General features: G+C 37.7%; 3 protein-coding genes across 3 annotated transcripts; 1 reads left to right on the forward strand and 2 right to left on the reverse strand.

Annotated features, from left to right (window-relative positions):
* Nucleotides 1-337: 337 nt before the first annotated feature.
* LOC110786697 (protein ALUMINUM SENSITIVE 3) lies at nt 338-3,469 on the reverse strand. Its single transcript, XM_021991265.2, has 2 exons — nt 2,882-3,469; nt 338-990 (listed from the first exon to the last, which is right to left on the reverse strand). Exons 1-2 carry the CDS (start codon nt 3,113-3,115, stop codon nt 430-432), a joined length of 795 nt encoding a protein of 264 aa, XP_021846957.1. The 5' UTR covers nt 3,116-3,469; the 3' UTR covers nt 338-429.
* Nucleotides 3,470-5,589: 2,120 nt separating this feature from the next.
* Nucleotides 5,590-20,027, reverse strand: LOC110786700 (pentatricopeptide repeat-containing protein At1g69290). Its single transcript, XM_021991270.2, has 2 exons — nt 17,799-20,027; nt 5,590-7,471 (listed from the first exon to the last, which is right to left on the reverse strand). The coding sequence occupies exon 1, from the start codon at nt 19,977-19,979 to the stop codon at nt 17,991-17,993; it is 1,989 nt and encodes a 662-aa protein (XP_021846962.2). The 5' UTR covers nt 19,980-20,027; the 3' UTR covers nt 5,590-7,471; nt 17,799-17,990.
* On the forward strand, nt 5,740-7,827 carry LOC110786701 (cationic amino acid transporter 5-like). Its single transcript, XM_021991271.2, has one exon. The coding sequence runs from the start codon at nt 5,740-5,742 to the stop codon at nt 7,498-7,500; it is 1,761 nt and encodes a 586-aa protein (XP_021846963.2). The 3' UTR covers nt 7,501-7,827.
* Nucleotides 20,028-21,476: the final 1,449 nt, after the last annotated feature.

Consider the following 21,476-nt stretch of genomic DNA (forward strand, 5'->3'; position numbering starts at 1 on the left):
CACATTTCCCAGACCGTTCCTTCTCACAACTCATGTTAGCCGTCCCGTATCATTTTGGGACTAAGGCTTATATGTTGTTGTATGTTCTTGATTAGGGTTGATATAAAATGCAGATGATAAATTTTCCCAACAAAGTGAGGCATGCACTTTGTTATCATATCAGTAATACACAAGATCATGCGTTCGATTCTTAGCAAATCCTTTTTTATTTTAATTGAATAAGGCCTCATTTTGAGAAATTGCATAGGGCCTATAATTATGACGTCATTGTAGCCGTGACACTTCTTAGTTGTTGTTGTTGTTGTATGTTCTTGATTAAGGTTGATAAAAAAAAATGTGATGAGAAGATTCCCAACAAAGTGAGGCATGCATTGCATTTGGTTATGATATAAGTAGTACTGAAATTACATCCTGAAACCAGGAAATGAATTAATCAGAAGAAAAAACCTGAGATTCCAACTGATAAGTCTTAGTAAAGAAATTAGGCCAAGAAAGGTAAGTTGATATGATACAACTCACAGTAGAAGCTCCCAATAACATATTCATAACCACAATTTGCAGTTGAATAGCTTCCAAAGGCGACGCGCCACCCATAATCATACCAGTCATAGCTCCAGGAAGTGAGATTAATCCAACTGTTTTAGCATTATCCAAAACAGGGGAAAGAGCAATCACCAATGCTCTCTTCACCTGTTCAACTGTCGCTTGTCGCGGTGTTGCCCCGAGAGCTAATGCAGTCTCTACCAAGTTGATCTGTACCTTAATATCGTCTCTAAGTCTCTTCATTGTAACACCAGTTGTAGTCATTGAGTTTCCAACCATCATTCCAGCAACAGGGATGATATATCTTGGTGTAAATGGGAACACGTTTAGGATTACTAGTGTTATCATTGTTATGGCTGTTCCAACTAGTATTGAACCACCTGCTACATACATCCCATTTGGCACGTGCTTTGCTCGCTGCCCTGCTGTGTATCCTGCCACACTTACCTGTTTATCAATAACATACACATGCATATCAATAATTAGGGTGATGATAAAGGTCGCAAGTTGCGACAACATTTAGTTGTCTCAATCTTACGTGTCGGAGTTTAATTGGTACATAGAGGCGCCACGTAGGCTATATGTTATCAGAATACTTTTACTACCAATACAATATTTTTACTATGAAAATATGTAAATAAGGTAGTCGATATAAAAAAGGAAACAAATTAGACTATTAACATTTTCCTGCATTTTTTTTGTAACATACATAATAGGTTTTATAAATTTAATATTTTAGTTTCCAATTTAAATAATGACACATAAGCATGCCATGTCATCATTGTGACATGGCTTAAAGGTCGCATGTTGCGACTTTTATCATTTTCGCAATAATTAATCACTTCTTATTACAGATAATACAAGGAAATATTATCATTGATTGATGACTTGCATATTCGAAAATCATTTAAACTAGTTTTTAATTTTTGTTGTCTGTTTTTAAAATCAAAAACAGATAACTGATATAAATGGGGCCTAAGATGTTTAGCTAAAATGAAGTGATTATGTCAGCTCTAGTTTGTCTTTGGGTTAAAAGTCCAATTTGTACTATTATCAAATCTATCATTATGCAGTTGAAGAAACTAAGAGTAGTAAAATATTCCCCACCAACATACCTTGAAGATCCAAAAGTCATTGATTAATTGTAAAATGCAATCAATCTCATTAAATATTTCTCTTCAATCAACTAGATGATCACATGTACCACCACTTGCGCTACATTTTAGCATTAAACTAATTGTGCCAGATATAGATACGTGGGGCAAGTACTTAATTCCACTAAGGACATGTTATTTTTGGCTTAATTTCAATTTCAGACTTATTTCTCAGTTCAGTTCAGGAGTATTCATTTCAGTTCAGTGCAGTTCAATTAAGTTAAGTGTAATTCAATTCAATTCAATTCAACTTATTAATAATAATAATAATAATAATAATAATAATAATAATAATATAATAATAATAATATTATTATTATTATTATTATTATTACGGAGTATTATTAATTAATAATAATTATTATTAATTATTAAATTATTAATTATCATTTTTATTATTATTTTGTAATTAAATAGAGATTACTAATTATTTATTATTTATTATTTATTATTTATTATTCTGTTAAGTTAAGTTAAGTTAAGTTCAGTTCAGTTCTAAAGAACAGGGCTTGAGATTGTTACTCCGTAATTTTTATCATTATCTCAAAATAAAATTTTAAAGTGATAATGATCAAACACTGATAATTAAGGTAAAATTGAATGAAGAGTCAAAGTAACATAGATTAATAATCAAGCGGAGGAAGGATCTCAATGACTCACTAAACTGAGTTAAATTGACTAGCGTAGGAGAACGATCACGTAGGAGAGTTCTTATCAGAAGCATTTTGGCAGAGTAAAAAGTTTAGCTCATTACTTGCCAAAGAAAACAAAAATTAGCTCATGTTGTATTATTATCAAGGATTTATGTCATTTTTTTTTTGGTTAAGGGGAAAAAACTAGGCTAACTTAAAACTAACTCATTGTTTCGAATGATTAACAACAAACCAATATCGAAATCAAGGATTTATGTCATGAGAACTACTAATATGACTGGATTAATAAAAAAACATTATTGTTTGCACAACAAAACTTTTGATTAAAGGACGGATTTAGTCACCATAAATCATATTTGACTTTACATGTTTTCATATGACATTTATAAAAGATGATTAGACTTATTGCACACAAATAATACACCAGTTATATACAAGACATGTTCGTAAACAATAGTGGGGATCATGACAACAACAAGTCAACAAGTGAATAGATAGGAAAGAATCAAAGTAAAACAAGAAATGACTAACCATGAAAAGATAAGCAACAAGAATCCAGAGGATATTGCTTTGGCTAAAGATGAACTGAAGAACAAACCCAATAATAGAAAGCTGAACAAAAGCCCTAAAAATGGAGTAAATCATCTCCTTTTCTAAATCCAACTTCTGAAAGTAAGACAACACAACCGCCAACAAAACAACTGATAGCGCCGCCACCGGCTTCAGCATTCCCTTTAGGAACTCTACCCACCATTCTTCATCCATTCTTGATCGAAATAGAGCTTTTAGCCGGAAACGCGGTAAGACTTTCTACAGATAGTCTTTCAGAAATTCAGACTCGATGTTTTGACAGAGTTGTGGAAATAAATCAATAATTGTTAGGAGATTTAAAGAAGATTATGGTTTTTTGTTTTTTGGGGGTGGGGGTGGGGGGTAGAAACGGCCTGCCCCGAGTGAGATGCTAGATGAATTTTTACTGGTGTTGAAGTATCTGGGACAGAATATGTAAGTGGGAGAAATGGCTGAAAGTTCTGTAAAAAGGTTGATATGATTTGAAAGTTTCCATTATGATCTAACTTTTTAGCCGTTTCTGAAAGGAACTTGACCTACGTGTACGACCACATACAAAATCCCACTTGGTTGTTTTGTAATTTGATTCTTCGATTGATACTTTATTTATTACAACAAGTAGTTTTTTTATGGTCCCTTCCATTCAAAAACATGACCTTATGTTGGTTTAATTGGATTACCTAGCGAGGTAAAACCGTAAAAGTATCTTCTGACAAAAAGATAGTGTAGCAAATTTGTAAGAAAAAATAATACGGATATGGTAGTACTAAAAATTCTAACGGATTCCACTACTATAAATTAATCACAAATTCTTATTTAAAAGAGGTATACAATAAATATTGTACACCAAAGTAAAAGTTGACTCAAAATACATTAAAGTTACCCTTATATATGTAAAAGTTATCTATTTTTTCTTGATAAACTTTTTTCATTTTAATAAAAAATATTCTTCAAAATCATTAATAATGTATAAAAATTAATCATTTAACCTTTTAAAATGTTAATCTATCAAAACAAGTTTCATAATATAAAAGTTAACCAAAACATAGTAAAAGTTACAAAAAACTAGGTAAAAGTTATTTTGGTGTACGATAAAGTTATTGTACACCTTGTGCGCGCAAGACCTTTTGTAAATTAATACTACCTGCGATCCTATTTAAGTGTCTACTTTGGACATTTATCATTTATGCAGTTTTTAATGAAACTGAATTGTATGTAAGAGGTAATGATTGAGAGTGTTTTTTTTTTTTGAAAGGAAAAAGTAAATAATTGTTTAATGTTTAAAGTACAAATAAAAGGGTGTGGGATTGAAAAGTGGGAAAAGTGTAGAATGTGTAAGAAAAAGTAATAATGATTTATTGAAAAGTGAGAAAAGTGTGTGGAAAAGTGAAAAAAGTGTATAGAAAAGTGAGAAAATGTATGTCCAAAAATGAAAACTAGACACTTATAAGGAAACGCTATTTATGGGAATTTGGGCACTTAAATAGGAACAGAGGGAGTACTCCGTACTTCATATTTGTGTCAGTTTGAAAACTTATTCTCCATTTACGTTGGTTTGAAAATTACTCCGTAAGTAGATTCTCAGAATACGTAGTGGCGGTGCCAAGATTACTTGACTTAGGGTTTGGATCGAATTTTCAGACACATATAATAAAATCAAACATCGTTACCCAAAATTCAAATTACAACTAATAATCGTTGGTGCACGTGTACTATTATAATAACATTAAAAGAAATTGCAGTTAAAATCGATAAAAGGGTGTTTTAGTTTAAAGCTTTCATCTCATACGGAGTATCAACCTATTCAAAATCATAAGTTTCAATAAAGGAACAAATAAATTATAACTCTAAACTACAATCTAACATTCTATTGTTCAAATAATTAACATTAATTCAATTGAAAGAATATGCAAAAGGTAATTACAAATTAAAACCACCAAGAAAAAAGAAAAAAAGGGTAGAGAAATAGTCCAATCGAGATTCGAACCCTGACACTTCATAAAGCGCCTAGTGGTTTTGTGATATATTTCACGTTTGCTTTTATTTAACTATTTTCTTTATTGTTTTTAACTTGTCAATTTTTTTCCGGAGCTAGTAACGGTTCGATTGAACCCACTAAACCCTTGTTAGTGCTGTCACTGAGAATACGTAACACATAAAATAGAGTAAGAGACCGTTTTTTCGTACTGTTTAATAAATAAATTGCTAACGGTTTGAGTAAGAGACCATGTTTAATAATGTTTAAGAAATAAACTGCTAACGGTTTGAGTAAGAGACCATTAGAGGATAGAGGATGGAGGATTGAAAAGTAAAACCCTATGACGATTGCGGTTTTAAAAAAAAATTAACAAAAAACCAATCCTACACGTACTATGTTTCAGAAAATAGTATTTAAATTGACAAAATGGAAATTGGTTTGGTTTAAGCAATTTACGGGGAAATTAAAAAAAAAATTTAAAAAAAAAAAAAAAAATTTGAAGTGAAAGAAATAAGTTCAAAATTGTAGATGGGCACATCCGCACATGGCATCAATAAAAGGACCAAACCGTGGCATAAAATCAGTACACAGGTCTTAACTGACAAGAGCTGATGTGCTAACATACAAAATTCTTGATTAGCACATCAAGAATCAAGATAATACAACTATACTTATATTGTACTGTAGTAGATATTTGTACAGTAGCTAAATTACTGATGAATATCATTCACAACTTTGAAGTCCAAAGACTTGAAAGTCAAAAACTGCATACTGATACTACAATTCAAGATACAAGACTCATTGCCATACTGCAAAAACAAAACTCCAAACTAAGAAAACAATGGCTACTCCTAGAGAACCAAACACTGTAAACCCACCAAACTACTGGAAGTTGAGCAAGAGTGATTTTTTCCCAGGAGAGTCCTTCAAAAACTGGAGTTCCTACAAGTCGGCAGTCTCACAGACATGCCACCGATTCAGAGACCGTCTTGTGAGTCGATCAGACGATGCAAACGAGCTGGGAGACATTCGACAGCAAAGCAAAAACGACATGAAGCGTTGCCTGAATTGGTGGGACCTTACCTGGTTCGGGTTCGGTTCAGTGATTGGTGCAGGAATATTTGTTCTTACTGGAAAAGAAGCTCATGATGGAGCTGGACCAGCAATTGTTCTGTCTTATGTGGTTTCTGGTTTCTCAGCAATGCTTTCTGTTTTCTGCTACACTGAATTTGCAGTAGAGATTCCAGTAGCAGGTGGTTCATTTGCTTACCTGAGAATAGAATTGGGTGACTTTGTAGCATTCATAGCAGCAGGTAACATTCTGTTAGAAGGTATTGTTGGGAGTGCAGCAGTTGCTAGAGGTTGGACCTCTTATTTCACAACTCTGTTAAACCGTCACCCCGATTCTTTAAGGATACGTTCAAATCTTTCTCAAGGGTTCAACCTTTTGGATCCAATTGCTGTTGCAGTTCTAATAATCTCTTCCACTATCGCCATCATAAGCACCCGGAAAACTTCCATCATTAACTGGATTGCATCAGCGATAAACACTGCCGTGATAATCTTTGTCATTATCGCAGGATTTTTGCATGGAAAATCTTCGAATATGACTCCATTTCTTCCCTATGGGGTTAAGGGGATATTTCAAGCTGCAGCAGTTATATACTTTGCTTATGGTGGATTTGACACAATAGCCAACCTGGCTGAAGAAACAAAAAACCCAGCAACAGATATACCAATAGGCTTACTTGGATCAATGTCTTGTATCATAGTGATATACTGCCTGATGGCTCTTTCACTGAGTATGATGCAACCATATACAAATATCAATCCAGATGCAGCATACTCTCTTGCATTCGAGAGTGTCGGATTAAAGTGGGCAAAGCCTCTGGTTGCTCTTGGTGCACTTAAGGGAATGACAACAGTGCTACTGGTAGGATCACTTGGACAAGCTCGATACACGACTCACATAGCACGAGCTCATATGATTCCACCATTGTTTGCTCTTGTACACCCGAAAACAGGCACACCCATAAACGCCACATTATTAACTACTATCTTAAGCGCCAGTTTTGCTTTCTTCTCAAGCTTAGACATGTTAGCAGACTTGTTATCTATCAGCACGTTGTTTATCTTCATGATGATGGCAATTGCACTTCTAGTGAGAAGGTATTATGTGAAAGGAGTCACTAGTCGCAGAAATCTCAGGACACTTGTTATATTATTGCTGATCATCATTGCTGCTTCTATGGGAAGCTCAGCTTATTGGAGTTCAAATCCCCATGGCTGGTTAGGTTATGCTATAACTGGTCCTTGTTGGTTTTTGGCAACCATGGGAATAGCTATCAAATTGCCTCAGGAACGTACACCAAAGGTCTGGGGTGTCCCGTTTGTTCCGTGGATTCCATCCTTGTCTATTGCCATAAATTTGTTCCTAATGGGTTCATTAAGAACTGAAGCTTTCATAAGATTTGGGATCTGTACAGTTGTAATGTTGATCTACTACTTAATATTTGGTCTCCATGCAACTTATGACATGGCCCATCAGCAACAATTGGAAGTTCACAAGGTTCCTGACAACACCGCAACAAGATCAGGTTAACATCGATTGATAGGAATACCGAAAATATTCCTGAAAACTCTCAACTTGGAGAAACAATACAGAGGATATTCTACAGTAAGTGCAAATCATACTTTCAATTTCTTAAAGCAATCTTAAAATGTTGTCGAGCTACACCATATGCACTAGGCGATTTAGCAGTATATCAAAAATAGTACTAGAGCAAGAAATGTAAGAACTAAGCAGCACTTGGCCACTTCTGGTGCAAAATATGTATCATCAGTATCATTTTCTCTGAAATTATATTTTTAAAAAAATGATGTACAACAAATCAAAAGAGCAAATGCAGGAAAATCATTGTTGGATGATAATTGATGGAACTATTTTGACGAAATCAAAGAGCAAATGCTTACACAAGCATACGGGGTGCACACGAATGCATTGAATGAGCTTGCATTACGACCTTGCATAAATTCCCGTAAAACGAAAAAATTCTGGCACGTAAAACACCATGTCATTTTCACTTCTCAAGCTCATCAACAGCCAAACTTTGGATTCCTTAAAACTCAGCCCTCTTATATTCACGCACATTTGGGAATTGAGGCAACTACAAGTTTATGGATTTATGTTCTCATTCCCACACCAACATCATTACTCAGATATCCAAGGTTGACACATTTGGCGAAAAAAAGCTAAATTTTAACTTTGAACCCCCTCTTAGTTCAACTACTCACCGAATGTAGGAAAGTTGCATTAAAAGCCTCATTCACATGCTCATCTATAAGTTACCATTCTATACTCATGATTGACAAATGATACCAACACTAACAGTGTGTTTGGATAGCAAGATAGAAGGGAAAGGAAGGGGAAGGGAAGAGGAGGAAGGGGAACGAAAAGGAGAGGAAGGTGAGCTTCTTTTTCCTTTCAAATCTCTCCAATTGTAGAGGGATGATGTTTATCAAAGAGGGAGAAAAAATAAGTCTCTCCCTCTCCCTCCCTTTTCTCCCCCCAACCCTTTAACCAAACAACGGAACTTGTTCCCCTCCCGTTCTCTCCATTTCCACTAAGCCAAACAAGTGTAAGCGTGAATTGACAAGGATGGTTTCAAGATTACTTTCCAATATACTCATCTGACAAAAAGAAAAAATTAAAAATTTAAGGAAATGATCTTGTTGCAGCAATCATCCAACAATCAGAAACAAAAAAGGAAGCAAAGCCTGCACCAATCATCCAGCAACCAAAAACGAAAAAGAAGGAAAGCCAGGATGTTGATGTGCGCTACTGTTGGGTATACTCTACAATTTCCTATGAAATCAACTGTGTTTGATCAGCACAACATCAAACGCTATTCACGAACTTAAAAAATTTACCGTACATCAGCAAAGATTTATGAAACTAGGAAAACAAGAATGCCAAAGGAAAGAGAAACGTAACTTTCTGCATGATTGGTCTCCCAATATCACATCAAAATATAAGGGCTGAGGAGGATCTCCTAGTACTTTTCCGTTTGTTCTTACCCTTAAACATACATTAACTGAAAACGCTTATAGAAGTTGAAAGACCATTAGCATCGTGCAAATACAAATATAAAAAAGTGCAATCCACATCAAACTGCAATATTTAGAAGGCAAAACAAGAGGGGTGTTGAACAAGTTACACAAACCCATGGAACAAAAATGACGCACATATATCCAAAGACTATTTGAAACTAAAGAGAGTAAACATGAAGAGATTACTGATACATTCATATTTTATATAGTTTTTACCCCCGTCTACTTTTCATTTCATTTGAGCTCTTCTGAGCCTATTTTGGTGCTAATATGTGTTAGTGTAGTATCTTTATTTGTAGGACCGCTTTTTGGTGATAATTGGTCTTTGGAGACCCGTTTTCTATTACTCCTAGATGACTACACGGATCTCGAGCATGTACGGGATGATCTAACCAATTTCAAGGGGCCACAAACGGCAAATTAGACCCAAAGGAGTTAGGCTTGGGCCTCAAGATTCAAGGCTCATGGCAAATACGGCAAAATGTTCTCAAAACCTGGGGGTTTGAGAATAAAGAGGATTTAATTTTACGTGCGAAACCGGCAGGTTTGTGGGGGGAACCGGTTTTCGCCACTGCTGTCTTTGGAGTGCTTCGCTGGGCCGAAAACCGGACTGGGTATTGTTAATGCTTTTGCCGTGAGAGCAGTATTAGTGTAATTTATTTTTTCGTACCTTTTTTGTGTTTATTTCAATTTTTATAGCCTTAGAGAGGTGAGGAGAGTGAAATTTTACCACTTGGTCGTCTAATAATGTGCAGATTTTAATAACAAATCCGTCAAGTGGAGCATTTTGGAAACAAGCGTAATTTTTCTTCGGCAGCGAAAACTGGCCGATTCTTGAAGAAAACCTGCTGGTTACGAGCATAATGTTAAATTCATGCCTTCGACAAATTTTGGAGCTGAAAAAAAGTGAAGGTCGTAGGAGGAAAAGTGTAGCGAAAACCAACTGGTTTCCCAAAACCGGCGGATTTCGATTGCAAAGTTAAAATCAGCACTTTGAATTTTCTTGGAGTGGAAAAAGGGTGAAAATCACCGAAAACCGGTGAGCCAGGTTTGCGAAAACCGGACGGTTTTCGGTGATGTGGGATTCCCTCAAGGATCAGCGTAACGAAAACCGACAGGCCAAGTTTCCGAAAACCTGCTGTTTTCGAGCGTAACAGGAATTAAATGAAATTCCGAAAACCAACAGGTTTCTGAAAAGCGGTCGGTTTTCGGGGAAAGGGTCGTTTTTGTCGAGGCTTAAGCAATTCCACGGGTCTTCTTCTTTCATACTCTCTCACCTTCTTCCCCAAACTCCATTAACACTCTAAACCCTAAATCTTCAAGCCACTTTCAAAGTTTCAATCCTCCACCAAATCATAAGTTCTTCATATCAAAATCATCCCCATCTCCTCATCTTTCATCTCTTGGTATCAAATTTTTATGTTTTGCTCAGACTTTTGGAAAAGGGAATTCACTCAAAAAAAAGCTTGAAACCATCATCCATGGCACCAACAAAGAGAGCAAGAGAAGAGGCTAGTACGAGCAGGGTACCCTCACCACCTCCAGTGCAGATTGAGCAAGATACCACCTACCTGGATGTGGTATTTGAGTCCTATGACCAACATCGTCGTTTCAAAAATCTCAAAGGTAAACCAATTCACCCAACTCGTTGGTTGTATAAGGAGACTTTAAATAAGTTAGGCATTGATAAGGAAATGAAAACACTCTTTCAACATGCTGGTTTGGGTAGAATGTATGATATCTGCGGTAGGAAAACTAATGCACGTCTTACTCTTGAATGCCTAAGTAGTTTCAATGTGGAGAAAGGTCGTGCTGGTGAAATTACACATGTGACATTTCGCTTGCTTAATCAGAATTTCCACATAACTTTGAGGGATTTTACACGGGTGTTTGGTATGAACATAAACCATCCTAGGGAACCCCCTGCACCATACAATGTTTTGCAATTATGGAATACTTTGACGGGGGAGGTAAAGGGGGATGTGCAACATTTGCATGCCACTTCTTTCCCACACCCCCTACTTAGGATAGAGCAACGGTTCTTAGGAATGGCTATCTTTGGGAGGTTTCGAATTGATGATTTTGGGAAGTTGGGTATATCGGGGAGCAAATTCTTATAAGATTAATGTGGCCCACCACATGACCCTACATTTCCAAGCTGTCGGAAATCAATCATCTGGCCACCCCATCTTGCTAGGGGACATGATCACCCATCTAGCTATGAGTGTTGCTAATTTTGCTCCACCGGCCACTGGGCATGTTGAAGGTCGCAATGCTTTGACACTTCTATATATGGAAAGGCAATGGTGGATCAAGCCCGTCCACAATAATTTAGTATCTGGTGAGATTCAATGGATGGTTAATGGGAGGCCTCTTTTCATAATGCGTAATACTGCTTTCACAACATCTTTTAATTTTCCAGGAAACAACTTAAGTCTAGAATTAAACAATAAATCTTGTCACCCACTGCGAACTCTCTTTGAAGGATGTGACTGTCGTGCCATCGCTTGGTCTTCTCTTTGTATATCCGGGGAATATCATAGGCTTCCCATTAACCATCCATTGTATCTCACCGGGTACTAAATTATTGTGGACGGGCTTGATCCACTATTGCCTTTCCATATAGAGAAATGTCAAAGCATTGCGACCTTCAACATGCCTAGTGGCTCGTGGAACAAAATTAGCAGCACTTATAGCTAGATGGGTGATCATGCCCCCTAGCAAGATGGGGCGGCCAGAGATTGATTTCCGACAGTTTGAAAATGTAGGGTCATGTGGTGGGCCACATTGATCTTATAAGAATTTGCTCCCCGATATACCCAACTTCATAAAATCATCAATTCGGAAGTACGAACATTGTTTAGCTCAAACCTCCCAAAGATAGTCATTCTTAAGAACCGTTGCCCTACCCTAAGTAGGGGGTGTTGGAAAGAAGTGGCATGCAAATGTTGCACATCCCCCTTTACCTCCCCCGTCAAAGTATTCCACAATTGCAAAACATTGTATGGTGCAGGGGGTTCTCTAGGATGGTTTATGTTCATACCAAACACCCGTGTAAAATCCCTCAAAGTCATGTTGAAATTCTGATTAAGCAAGCGAAATGTCACATGTGTAATTTCACCAGCACGACCTTTCTCCACAGTGAAACTACTTAGGCATTCAAAGGTAAGACGTGCATTAGTTTTCCTACCGCAGATATCATACATTCTACCCAAACCAGCATGTTGAAAGAGTTTTTTCATTTCCTTATCAATGCCTAACTTATTTAGAGTCTCCTTATGCAACCAACTTAGTTTAAAAAGGCTCAAGGCGCACTAAGGCGCAGAAGGGTCATGGAGCCTAGGCGCAAGGCGTAAGGCTCAGGCGCGCGCCTTTTGGATACAAGGCGCACATAATTTTCTAATAAACCTTAAACTTCGGTATAGAAAAAAATTAACACAATTTACACTCAAAACAACATATTTCTATTGGAGTGCCATATTTTCTTGCCGGTTCATAAGCATTGCGTGATCGGGTCGATGGAGTGCCAGAAATAGAACCTTCCATGGCAATTACAAGCTGGAAATATGAAAATGAAATCATTTTATACTACTTCCACTACCCAAAAAACTATGGTTGTAGAGATATGACAGTTTATAGGTCACATGGCGTGTTTTATATCATTAAAAAAGAAAATAAAATGTAAATAAAATATCCACGGCATCCCAATGCACCTGAAGACTGAAGGCGCACAAGGCGTTGCGCCTTACGCCTTACCTAAGGCGCACAAAGGCACACGAAGGCGCGCGCCTGGTTGACATCAGTGAGCCTGGAGAGCTCAAGGCGCCGAAGGCTGAGCCTAGGTGAGCCTTGCGCCTAGGCGCGCCTTGGGCGCGCTTTTTTAAACTAAGGCAACCAACGAGTTGGGTGAGTTGGTTTAACTTTGAGATTTTTGAAACGACGATGTTGGTCATATGACTCAAATACCACATCCGGGTAGGTGGTATCTTACTCAATCTGCACTGGACGTGGTGAGGGTACCTTGCTCGTACTAGCCTCTTCTCTTGCTCTCTTTGTTGGTGCCATGGATAATGGTTTCAAGCTTTTTTGAGTGGTTTCCCTTTTTCAAAAATCTGAGCGAAATATAAAAATTTGATACCAAGAGATAAAAGAGGAAGAGATGGGGATGAGTTTGATATGAAGAACTTATGATTTGGTGGAGGATTGAAAGTGGCATGAAGATTTGAAGATTTAGGGTTTAGAGTGTTAATGGAGTTTGGGGGAATTTGGGGAAGAAGGTGAGAGAGTATGAAAGAAGAAGGCCCGTGGAATTGCTTAAGCCTCGACAAAAACGACCCTTTCCCCGAAAACCGACCGGTTTTTGGAAACCTGCAAGTTATCGGAATTTCATTTAATTCCTGTTACGCTCGAAAACAGCAGGTTTTCGGAAACCTTGCCTGCCGATTTTCGCTACACTGATCCTTGAGGGAATCCCACATCACCGGAAAACCGGCCGGTTTTCGCAAACCTGGCTCACCGGTTTTCGGTTACTTTCACCCTTTTCCACTCCAAGAAAATTCAAAGTGCTGATTTTAACTTTGCAATCGAAACCGGCCGGTTTTGGGAAACCAATTGATTTTTCGCTACACTTTTCCTCCTACGACCTTCACTTTTTTTTCAGCTCCAAAATTTGTCTAAGGCACAATATGCTCGTAACCGCCAGGTTTTCAAGAACCAGGGTTTTCGCTGCCGAAGAAAAATTCCGCTTGTTTTCCAAATTGCTCCACTTGACGGACTTGTTATTAAAATCTGCACATTACTAGACGACCAAGTGGTAAAATTTCACTCTCCTCACCTCTCTAAGGCCCTATTTGGTTCAATATTAGTAAAGGAAGGGAAGAGAAGAGAAAGGAAGGGAAGAGAAAGGAAAGGAAATAAAATATATTTTCCCATGTTTGGTACGACGAATGAAAATGATAGGAATTCCATGTTTGGTACAACATTAGTAAAGAAAGGGAACGGAAGGAAAGAAAAAAAGCGAGTTTAAAATTTAATATTTTTTTTGATAGACTTAATTTTTTCTTTCCTTCCACATTCCTCCAATTTTGGGAGGAAAGGAAAGTAAAACTTTTATACAGGGAGCTTTCTTTCCAATTCCCTTTATTTCCTTCCACTTCCCACATAATTTTTTGAACCAAATATAAGAAACATTATTTTTCCTTTCCTTTCTTTTCTTTTCCTTCCAATTCCTCCAAACCAAATAAAGCCTAAGGCTATAAAATTTGAAATAAAAACACAAAAGGTACGAAAAATGAATTACACTAATACTGCTCTCACGGCTTTCCTTCCTGATCAAGCTAGCTATCTATATGACATCCCCGCTGAGCAAGCTCCTAGGAATGTTCAACAACCTAAACAAGAGCAAGCTTATTTCCGGGATGCAGCACGAGCTGTAGGCCAACCTGGTGAGTCGGGTCCTCTAGACCCGGAGGTTATTTATGCTAAATTTCGGCAGCTAGACTCAACCAAGAGTCTCTCACCTCTCATTTCGATAAATTCGAGAGCCGATTCGATCGATTTGAGAGTCGATTTGATAACAGAGAGCCATGTTCCCCATATATGGCAGGGCATTGTTGGTGAGTCTAGTAAGCACCCCTCTTGGTTCCAGTACTCGTCGGGTGGTTATGCAGTTCACCCATGGCTCTTATATGCCCACTACCCATCTAGGTGGGCAAGGGATTTTTGGTGCCGGAGGTAGCGGAGCAGGGCCAAGTGGTGGTCGATATGGTGGTGGTGGTGATGATGATGATGATGATGATTATGATGGTGATATTGGTGACGATTCCATACCCCTTTGAGCCAATGAGGACATTGTTCGATTTAGCTTGTGGAGGTGTTCACTCCTTGTACATATTGGTATGATTTCTCTTCTTCCATGTCTATCTCTAGTTTTTGCTTTGGTGTGTTATTTGCTTTCTAGATTAGATTTATTGCTTTGTAAAAAAAAACCCAAAAATATGTGTTGATCGATGAAATTGAGACAATTCCCTATTTCCCTATGCCCCTTTGGTTCAAAATTTTTATTTTCTTTTGATGATTCAAGGTGATAAGACAGGTGAGCATCATGGATTGGTTGTCTTTTATATGAATTATGGTTGCATTGACTCTTGTTGAAGGTCAACTTTGTCCTACTTGTCATATTGTTGGATCGTGGCTAGCTGTGAGATTTTGAGCCTTAATTCTTCTTAGTGCTTAATTCCTGGTGTTACATTGATCTGAGTCTTTGGTTTTCGACTATTGGTATGCTTAACACACTTGTACTTTGCGGATGATGAAAGGTCATTCTTTAGGAAGCCTCAAAACGATCATAGATACATTTGTTCCTGCTTTTTTCTTTCCCATGCTTAGCCTTGACTGTTCTTTTGTTTAACTCCACAAAATAACTCTTATTAGCCCCGTTGCTTACTTATCCCAAGTCAAACTTGGGGGAGCTATCATATGTTAGTATTGGTTCTCTTTGTTGGGATGGTTGGTTTTCTAGGCCTATGATATTCAAGGTTGTGCATCTGTGTTTTATGGGAAGTGAATTCGGAAGAGGTGTAATTAATAAGAGGCACCTAAAGTTTGTGGTTACTGGTATTTTTGTTAGTAATATTTAGTTGTTTCATTTCGTCGTTATTTTTCAAAAAAAAAAATCAAAAAAATATGTCATTCATTTTTGTAGTTTAGAAACACAAGGAAAAATGGTAGAAGATGGTTCATATTTCATATTGTTGGTTACTTCTTCCCTTATGGTCATATTTTGGCTATTGATGAGTTTATAGTCTTTTGAAGATGGGTTTCATTGGTTTCATCGGTTATATTTACTCCCCAAGTTAGACTATTCTCTCACATATCCAAAATCTTCCTTACCCCTTGTTTATACCCGGCCAACATTACAAGCTCATTAAAAGTCCTTTTTGATCATCGTGTAATGTGTGTACAAAAATAGGTTAAAAATAGTCGTTTATCAAGGACCAAAGAGTATATGTGCATTTCGAGTCGACTCCAACGTAGGTTGAGTGTTTAGGAGAACCTTCAAACACACTAGTGTTGTGAGTTGGGAGTGGCTACTACTCATTTTATAGTATGCATGTTCATAATGGAAGGTGAGTGGACGGGCCATATTTGGTTCGTTTAGCCCGCCACATAACGAGAGGAGTGATTCACTTGGTGAGACCCAATCTTGATTTTATGCTTATGCCTTGTGAGTCTTGTGTGAACTTTGTACTGGTTGATGTGTGACCGTGAAGACTAGAGAATTCAATCATGATATATGGCCACCTTGATTTGATCTTTGTATCTTTTACATTGATCTTGGGGTGATTTAATTGTCTATGTCTCGTTAATGCTTTTTGCTTAGGGACAAATAAAGGTTTAGCTTGGGGGAGTTTGATACATTCATATTTTATATAGTTTTTTGCCCCCGTCCCATATGCACTTTTCATTTCATTTGAGCTCTTCGGAGCCTATTTTAGTGCTAATATGGGTTGTGTAGTATCTTTAGTTGTATGACCGCTTTTTGGTTATAATTGGTCTTTGGAGACCCGTTTTCTATTACTCCTGGATGATTACACGGATCTCGAGCATGTACTGGATGATCTAGCCAATTTCAAGGGCCCCAAATGGCAAATTAGACCCAAAGGAGTTAGGCTTGGGCCTCAAGATTCAAGGCTCATGGCAAATACGGAAAAATGTTCTCAAAACCTAGGGCACCGGTTTTCGCAAACTGGCAGGTTTTGAGAATAAGGAGGATTTAATTTTACGTGCGAAACCGGCAGACCTGGGGCACCGGTTTTCGCCACTGCTGTCTTTGGAGTGCTTCGCTGGGCCGAAAACCGGCCGGTAGCACCATTTTTCGATCATAATCCTCAGTTTTGCTCGTTTTTCTCTAGAAACTTTATGGGGAAGCTATATATATTAAACTTAGTTTTTCTTAGTGAAAAAACTTTAATTCCGTACTCTAGTTTCTAGTATTAAAAAGTTCCGTAGTTTTTGGTACCTTATTACTCTGAACTTTTGTCGATTACTTTCGCGATTCAATTCAAGTTTCAACTTTTGTCCTTCAATTGGGTATCAATCTAATCCTATTTCATGTTCTTAATCTCAATTATGTTTCCAATATTCTTAATTGCTTTGTTTATTATTAATATGAGTGAGTAGTTTAATTTCTATGGTTTAGGGGATCTATAAATGTATGATTGGGGATTGTATAAGACTTAAATTATTGACTTTTAATTATAATTTCTATAGCTTATTTTGTTTGTTTGACAATTCTGTTCTGCCGGACTATTTTGATTGAATTTGATGAATCTTAGATTATGCGCCGAGAGGTATAAATCTGATGTTCATGATATGTGGCTATTAGATAGAAATTGTTTCTAGTAAATTGCGAAAGCCTGCTAGTTGTAGTTACCTAACGAATCCGAGAGATGCATGTTTTCTTAGTTATAGTTATTAATTGTTTATTATTGTCTATCGTCAATCCCTAGTCTACATTTGCGGTGATCTGTTGCCCTAGATTCCCTTAATATTGTTATCGCCTTGTTTAATTATCGTCGTAGTTATAATATAAATCAACCCTTTTTATTGTTACCAATAGTCTAGACCTTGTTTTAATAGTAGAAAGAACGTTGTTCCCTCGTGGATACGATCCCTATTTCCCTTACTATATTAGTTGGTGAACGTTAGGTTTATCTCTGATATGAGTACGATTTAGCCTGTCAATTACCATAGCAAAGACTTATATAAGTGAAGGGATTACAAAAGTACCTGGATAAAGCTGTAAGCCCATGAAATTTCTGAAGAGCAGCAGATAAAACTCATAATTCTGGGGGATAAAGAGAGGTCTTCCCTTCATTCTATCTTATGCATTGACAAGAGCGAGCGACAAAGAGCCACCATCATCCAATTCAATGGAGCTCAATTCTTTGCCTGAAAGCAGGCATTGAACGGCTAAAAGCTTCATACACTCAAACCAGCCCAATTCTTAAAAGCAATTAGGGCCTCCATCTTCTTGAAATTCTTCCTTCTCAGCTTAGATACTTTAAGTTTCTTGTGGGTCTCCATGAATGCTTGTTTATATCTCCACTTATCAATGAATATCTTCCATTCTCGAGATTTGTCAACTACTTGCATCACAGCATCAAAAAATCCTCCCTTTACCAGTGCATAGAGGAAAGCGTCAATCAATTTGTGATTTAACTTAAAGCCTCCATAGTCATCAGTCGAGACTCGCCTTTTAACCTCATTCCAAAGCATCAAAACATTAAAGTATTTCCCTGCAACAACGTAACCATTAATCAATGACAAATATGTCTGCTCATTAGGTCCAAAATGAAGAAAGGCCATTCTCCTAAATGTTCTACTAGCATCTTCTAGCCGACCAGCCTTACAGAAAGCATGAATAATAGAATTCCAGTCATGTGTCCCCACTTCTATCCGAGGATCCTCAACAACCTCATCCAAGAATGCTGCCATTAATTCAGGCCGGTTATTTTCTGTCAAACCAGTCATTATGGTAAGATAACTTCCTTTCAGCTCCGATATTCTTGCATCCCTCATGTCCCTAAACAAAGAAAATGCAGACTGGAAATCCTGGCTTGACATTGACGCTTCTATTAAAGAGTCATAACAACTAACATCCAAGTGCAAGCCAGAACAATTGATCTCCGCTACCATTTGCGCAGCTTCAGCTGTCCTATACTCTTTACAGTAGGCTTTCAAGATTGACAAATACACCCCAAGTCCAACAACAGCTCCTTTAGCTTTCATCTCATCCAATATACTATGTGCCTTATCCAACATCCCAAGTACAGTACAAGCATTAACAATTCCAAACCCTGTAGATTGTTCCCCAACGACATTTTCAGGCTCTGACATTTGAGCTTCAGCAACCAATGCTGCTAAATCCTTAATACTCCCATGCTTTAGAAACCCTTTCACAATCTCACAGTAAGTTTCTTCACTGAATTTTGAACCATCTCCTTCTCCTGCTTTCAAACTACACAAGACCGTCTTAGAGACCGATTCCATACTGCCTGCTTTAACATAACCCCGAATCAGATAACTCAAGAACACCATTTTATCCGTAAATCCAAATCCACCCATCAAACTCCCCAACTCGACTATTTTCCCTTCTAGGCCCTTCAACGCATACAAATACCCAAGCAACCCGAAACTCAATTCATTGGGCCTAACCCCCAAAACCGACATCAACTCAATAACCCTTTCCGCTTCCTCCACCGATTCAAGATCGGAACAACACCCCTCCAAAGCAGCATTACAAGCATCCAAATTAGGTTTCATAAAATCCAACTTCTCATCAATAGCAACCCTACAATTCTCATGAAAAACACCCAAATACCCAACAAAACTCCCATTCTTCTTACTAATCTCAACAAGCACAGGACCACACATATCAAAAGGGACAAAAAATCTATTCTTAAACATACATTTAACTAAGGAAAAAGCAGGAGCAGCATAATTAGCAGCAGCCATGGAACTCAAAACCCTACTCACAGAATCAAAATCTAACAAATTGGGATTCTTCTCAACCAAGAAAACAACAGCAGTGAAAGCCCTTTTGAGATTATGAACATCCGAGAGAGAAGATAAGTGGGTAATGAGGGAATTGGTGAGAGACTTACTGGGGTAAGAGGAAGTGTTTGTGAGAGACTTGAATGATTTCCAAGCTTCATCAGTGTCGGCGGTGGAAAGAGATTGTTGGAGGGTGATTTCTAGGGTGGTTTTGTGTTCTGGGGTAATGATTTTAGAAGATGTGGGAGGTGGAGACGGTGGTGATGCTGTTTGTTGGGGCTTTAAGGAGAAAAGGGAGGGTTGCAGGAAAGAGTACAGAGATGGAGTTTCACCTGTGGCGGTGGTAGTGGTGGTGGTGGAGAAGGGTCTTGTTTGCGGTGGTCGAAGGAGAGAAAAAGCCCTGCGCCTCCACATACTCGTCTTTATTTTTTGGTTCAAATGAGAAATCAGTTAGCTGAGTTAGCCGTGCCTCATTTCTTCGATCTATCCATGCCTCCATGGTAGAGCTGTCAAAACAAGTCCTAGGGTTCGGGTTGGGTCATGAACATGTCGGGTCGTGTCAGGTCACTTTAACATTGGGAGCAGGTTGGGTTGGTTTTCGGTCAGGTCATGTCGGTTTTTTCTCATTCCGGGTACAAGACGGGTTCGGGTCGATCCGTGCTCGGGTCGAGTTCAATTTCGGGTTTGGGTCTTATATAGTCGGGTTTTAACAGTTAATATCGGGTATGTGGTCAAGTTCGGATCGGATAATTTTCGAGTCAGTTAAAATTCAGCTCGGGTTCACTCTCGAACACGGGTTAAGATTGAGTCAATTACTGATTTGGTCATCTCTAAATATTCAAACGTAAAAGGTCGAGTCACTAACTATGTAGTAAAAATTGGGTTAAGGTAATTGTCGATTTGTTAGGTAACGAATCGAGTTTAGATCATGGTTCAGTCGGATCTGTTCGGTTATTGGGTCATCTTTCGATCGGGTGTCGGGTTCCAGTTCAGATCATGACTACAATTTTCTTATGTATGAACCACAAAAAATGGCAAAAAATGTAGTGTATTTAGTGTAAAAAAATGATGCGATATTTTCCGGAACGGATGAATTATGTAACTTTCACAAATATGGTTCAAGTAAAAAGGCTGAGGAAGTATAACGGACATCGTCAATTTTTACAAATATGTTAATGTACTAGTTTGACTGCTAATATATGTACACAAATATTAATAATTACTCCGTATTTAAAATCATTTCGCATAATACTTTTTTTTAATATTATTTTAAAAAACATAGAAAAAGTTAATGTGTTGACTATTCTCAAACGAAGGGAGGGCGATCCGTGGACTATGGACCGTGGTGCACATAGAGCATGGTGCACCAAAAGAACATATGTGCATAGGCAAAAGAACATGACACTACGGCAAAAGAAGTGTGATTCACCATGACACTACGGCACAATGGTCCACCTTCTAAATTGCAAAGGGAGTGTGTGATTCCATTTCACTCTTTCATTTTTTATTTTTGTTTTTGTTCAGCGTAAATGTTTTCTCTTTTCTTTTATCCTTTACTTTTTAACTTTCAAACAATTTTATTATTATTAGAAATTAGTAAATAATTTTCTACCTAAAATAAAACCGAGTTAAGTTGTAAAATTAATTAAATTTTGAAATTTTAATTTTGAAAATTATTATAAATAAATAAAGTCGGAATATTAAACCTTCCAAGCAGTCCAAACCCGAGTCAACACCTCCGGCATGATGGTTGAGCAACGTTGGGAAGGCGGCTGCGTCAAGGAGGGGGGAGAGGATATAAGGGAAGGAAAGAGTTATTGCGATGATGGGTTGTTAGGGAGCGGGAGGAGAGAGAACTTTGCGACCACAGAGGGCTCTGTGAGGGTGAAGAGGGTAGAGGAGGTTTTGCGT

The sequence above is a fragment of the Spinacia oleracea genome, chromosome 1 (genome assembly GCF_020520425.1).
Source record: "Spinacia oleracea cultivar Varoflay chromosome 1, BTI_SOV_V1, whole genome shotgun sequence".
Taxonomy (NCBI): domain Eukaryota; kingdom Viridiplantae; phylum Streptophyta; class Magnoliopsida; order Caryophyllales; family Amaranthaceae; genus Spinacia; species Spinacia oleracea.

Coding starts and splice junctions, on each gene's coding strand:
- LOC110786697 (XM_021991265.2), bottom strand. CDS start 3,115: ATGGATGAAGAATGGTGGGTAGAGTTCCTAAAGGGAATGCTGAAGCCG. Junction 991..2,881: donor TTGTTGCTTATCTTTTCATG/GTTAGTCATTTC, acceptor ATTGATAAACAG/GTAAGTGTGGCAGGATACAC.
- LOC110786701 (XM_021991271.2), top strand. CDS start 5,740: ATGGCTACTCCTAGAGAACCAAACACTGTAAACCCACCAAACTACTGG.
- LOC110786700 (XM_021991270.2), bottom strand. CDS start 19,979: ATGTGGAGGCGCAGGGCTTTTTCTCTCCTTCGACCACCGCAAACAAGA.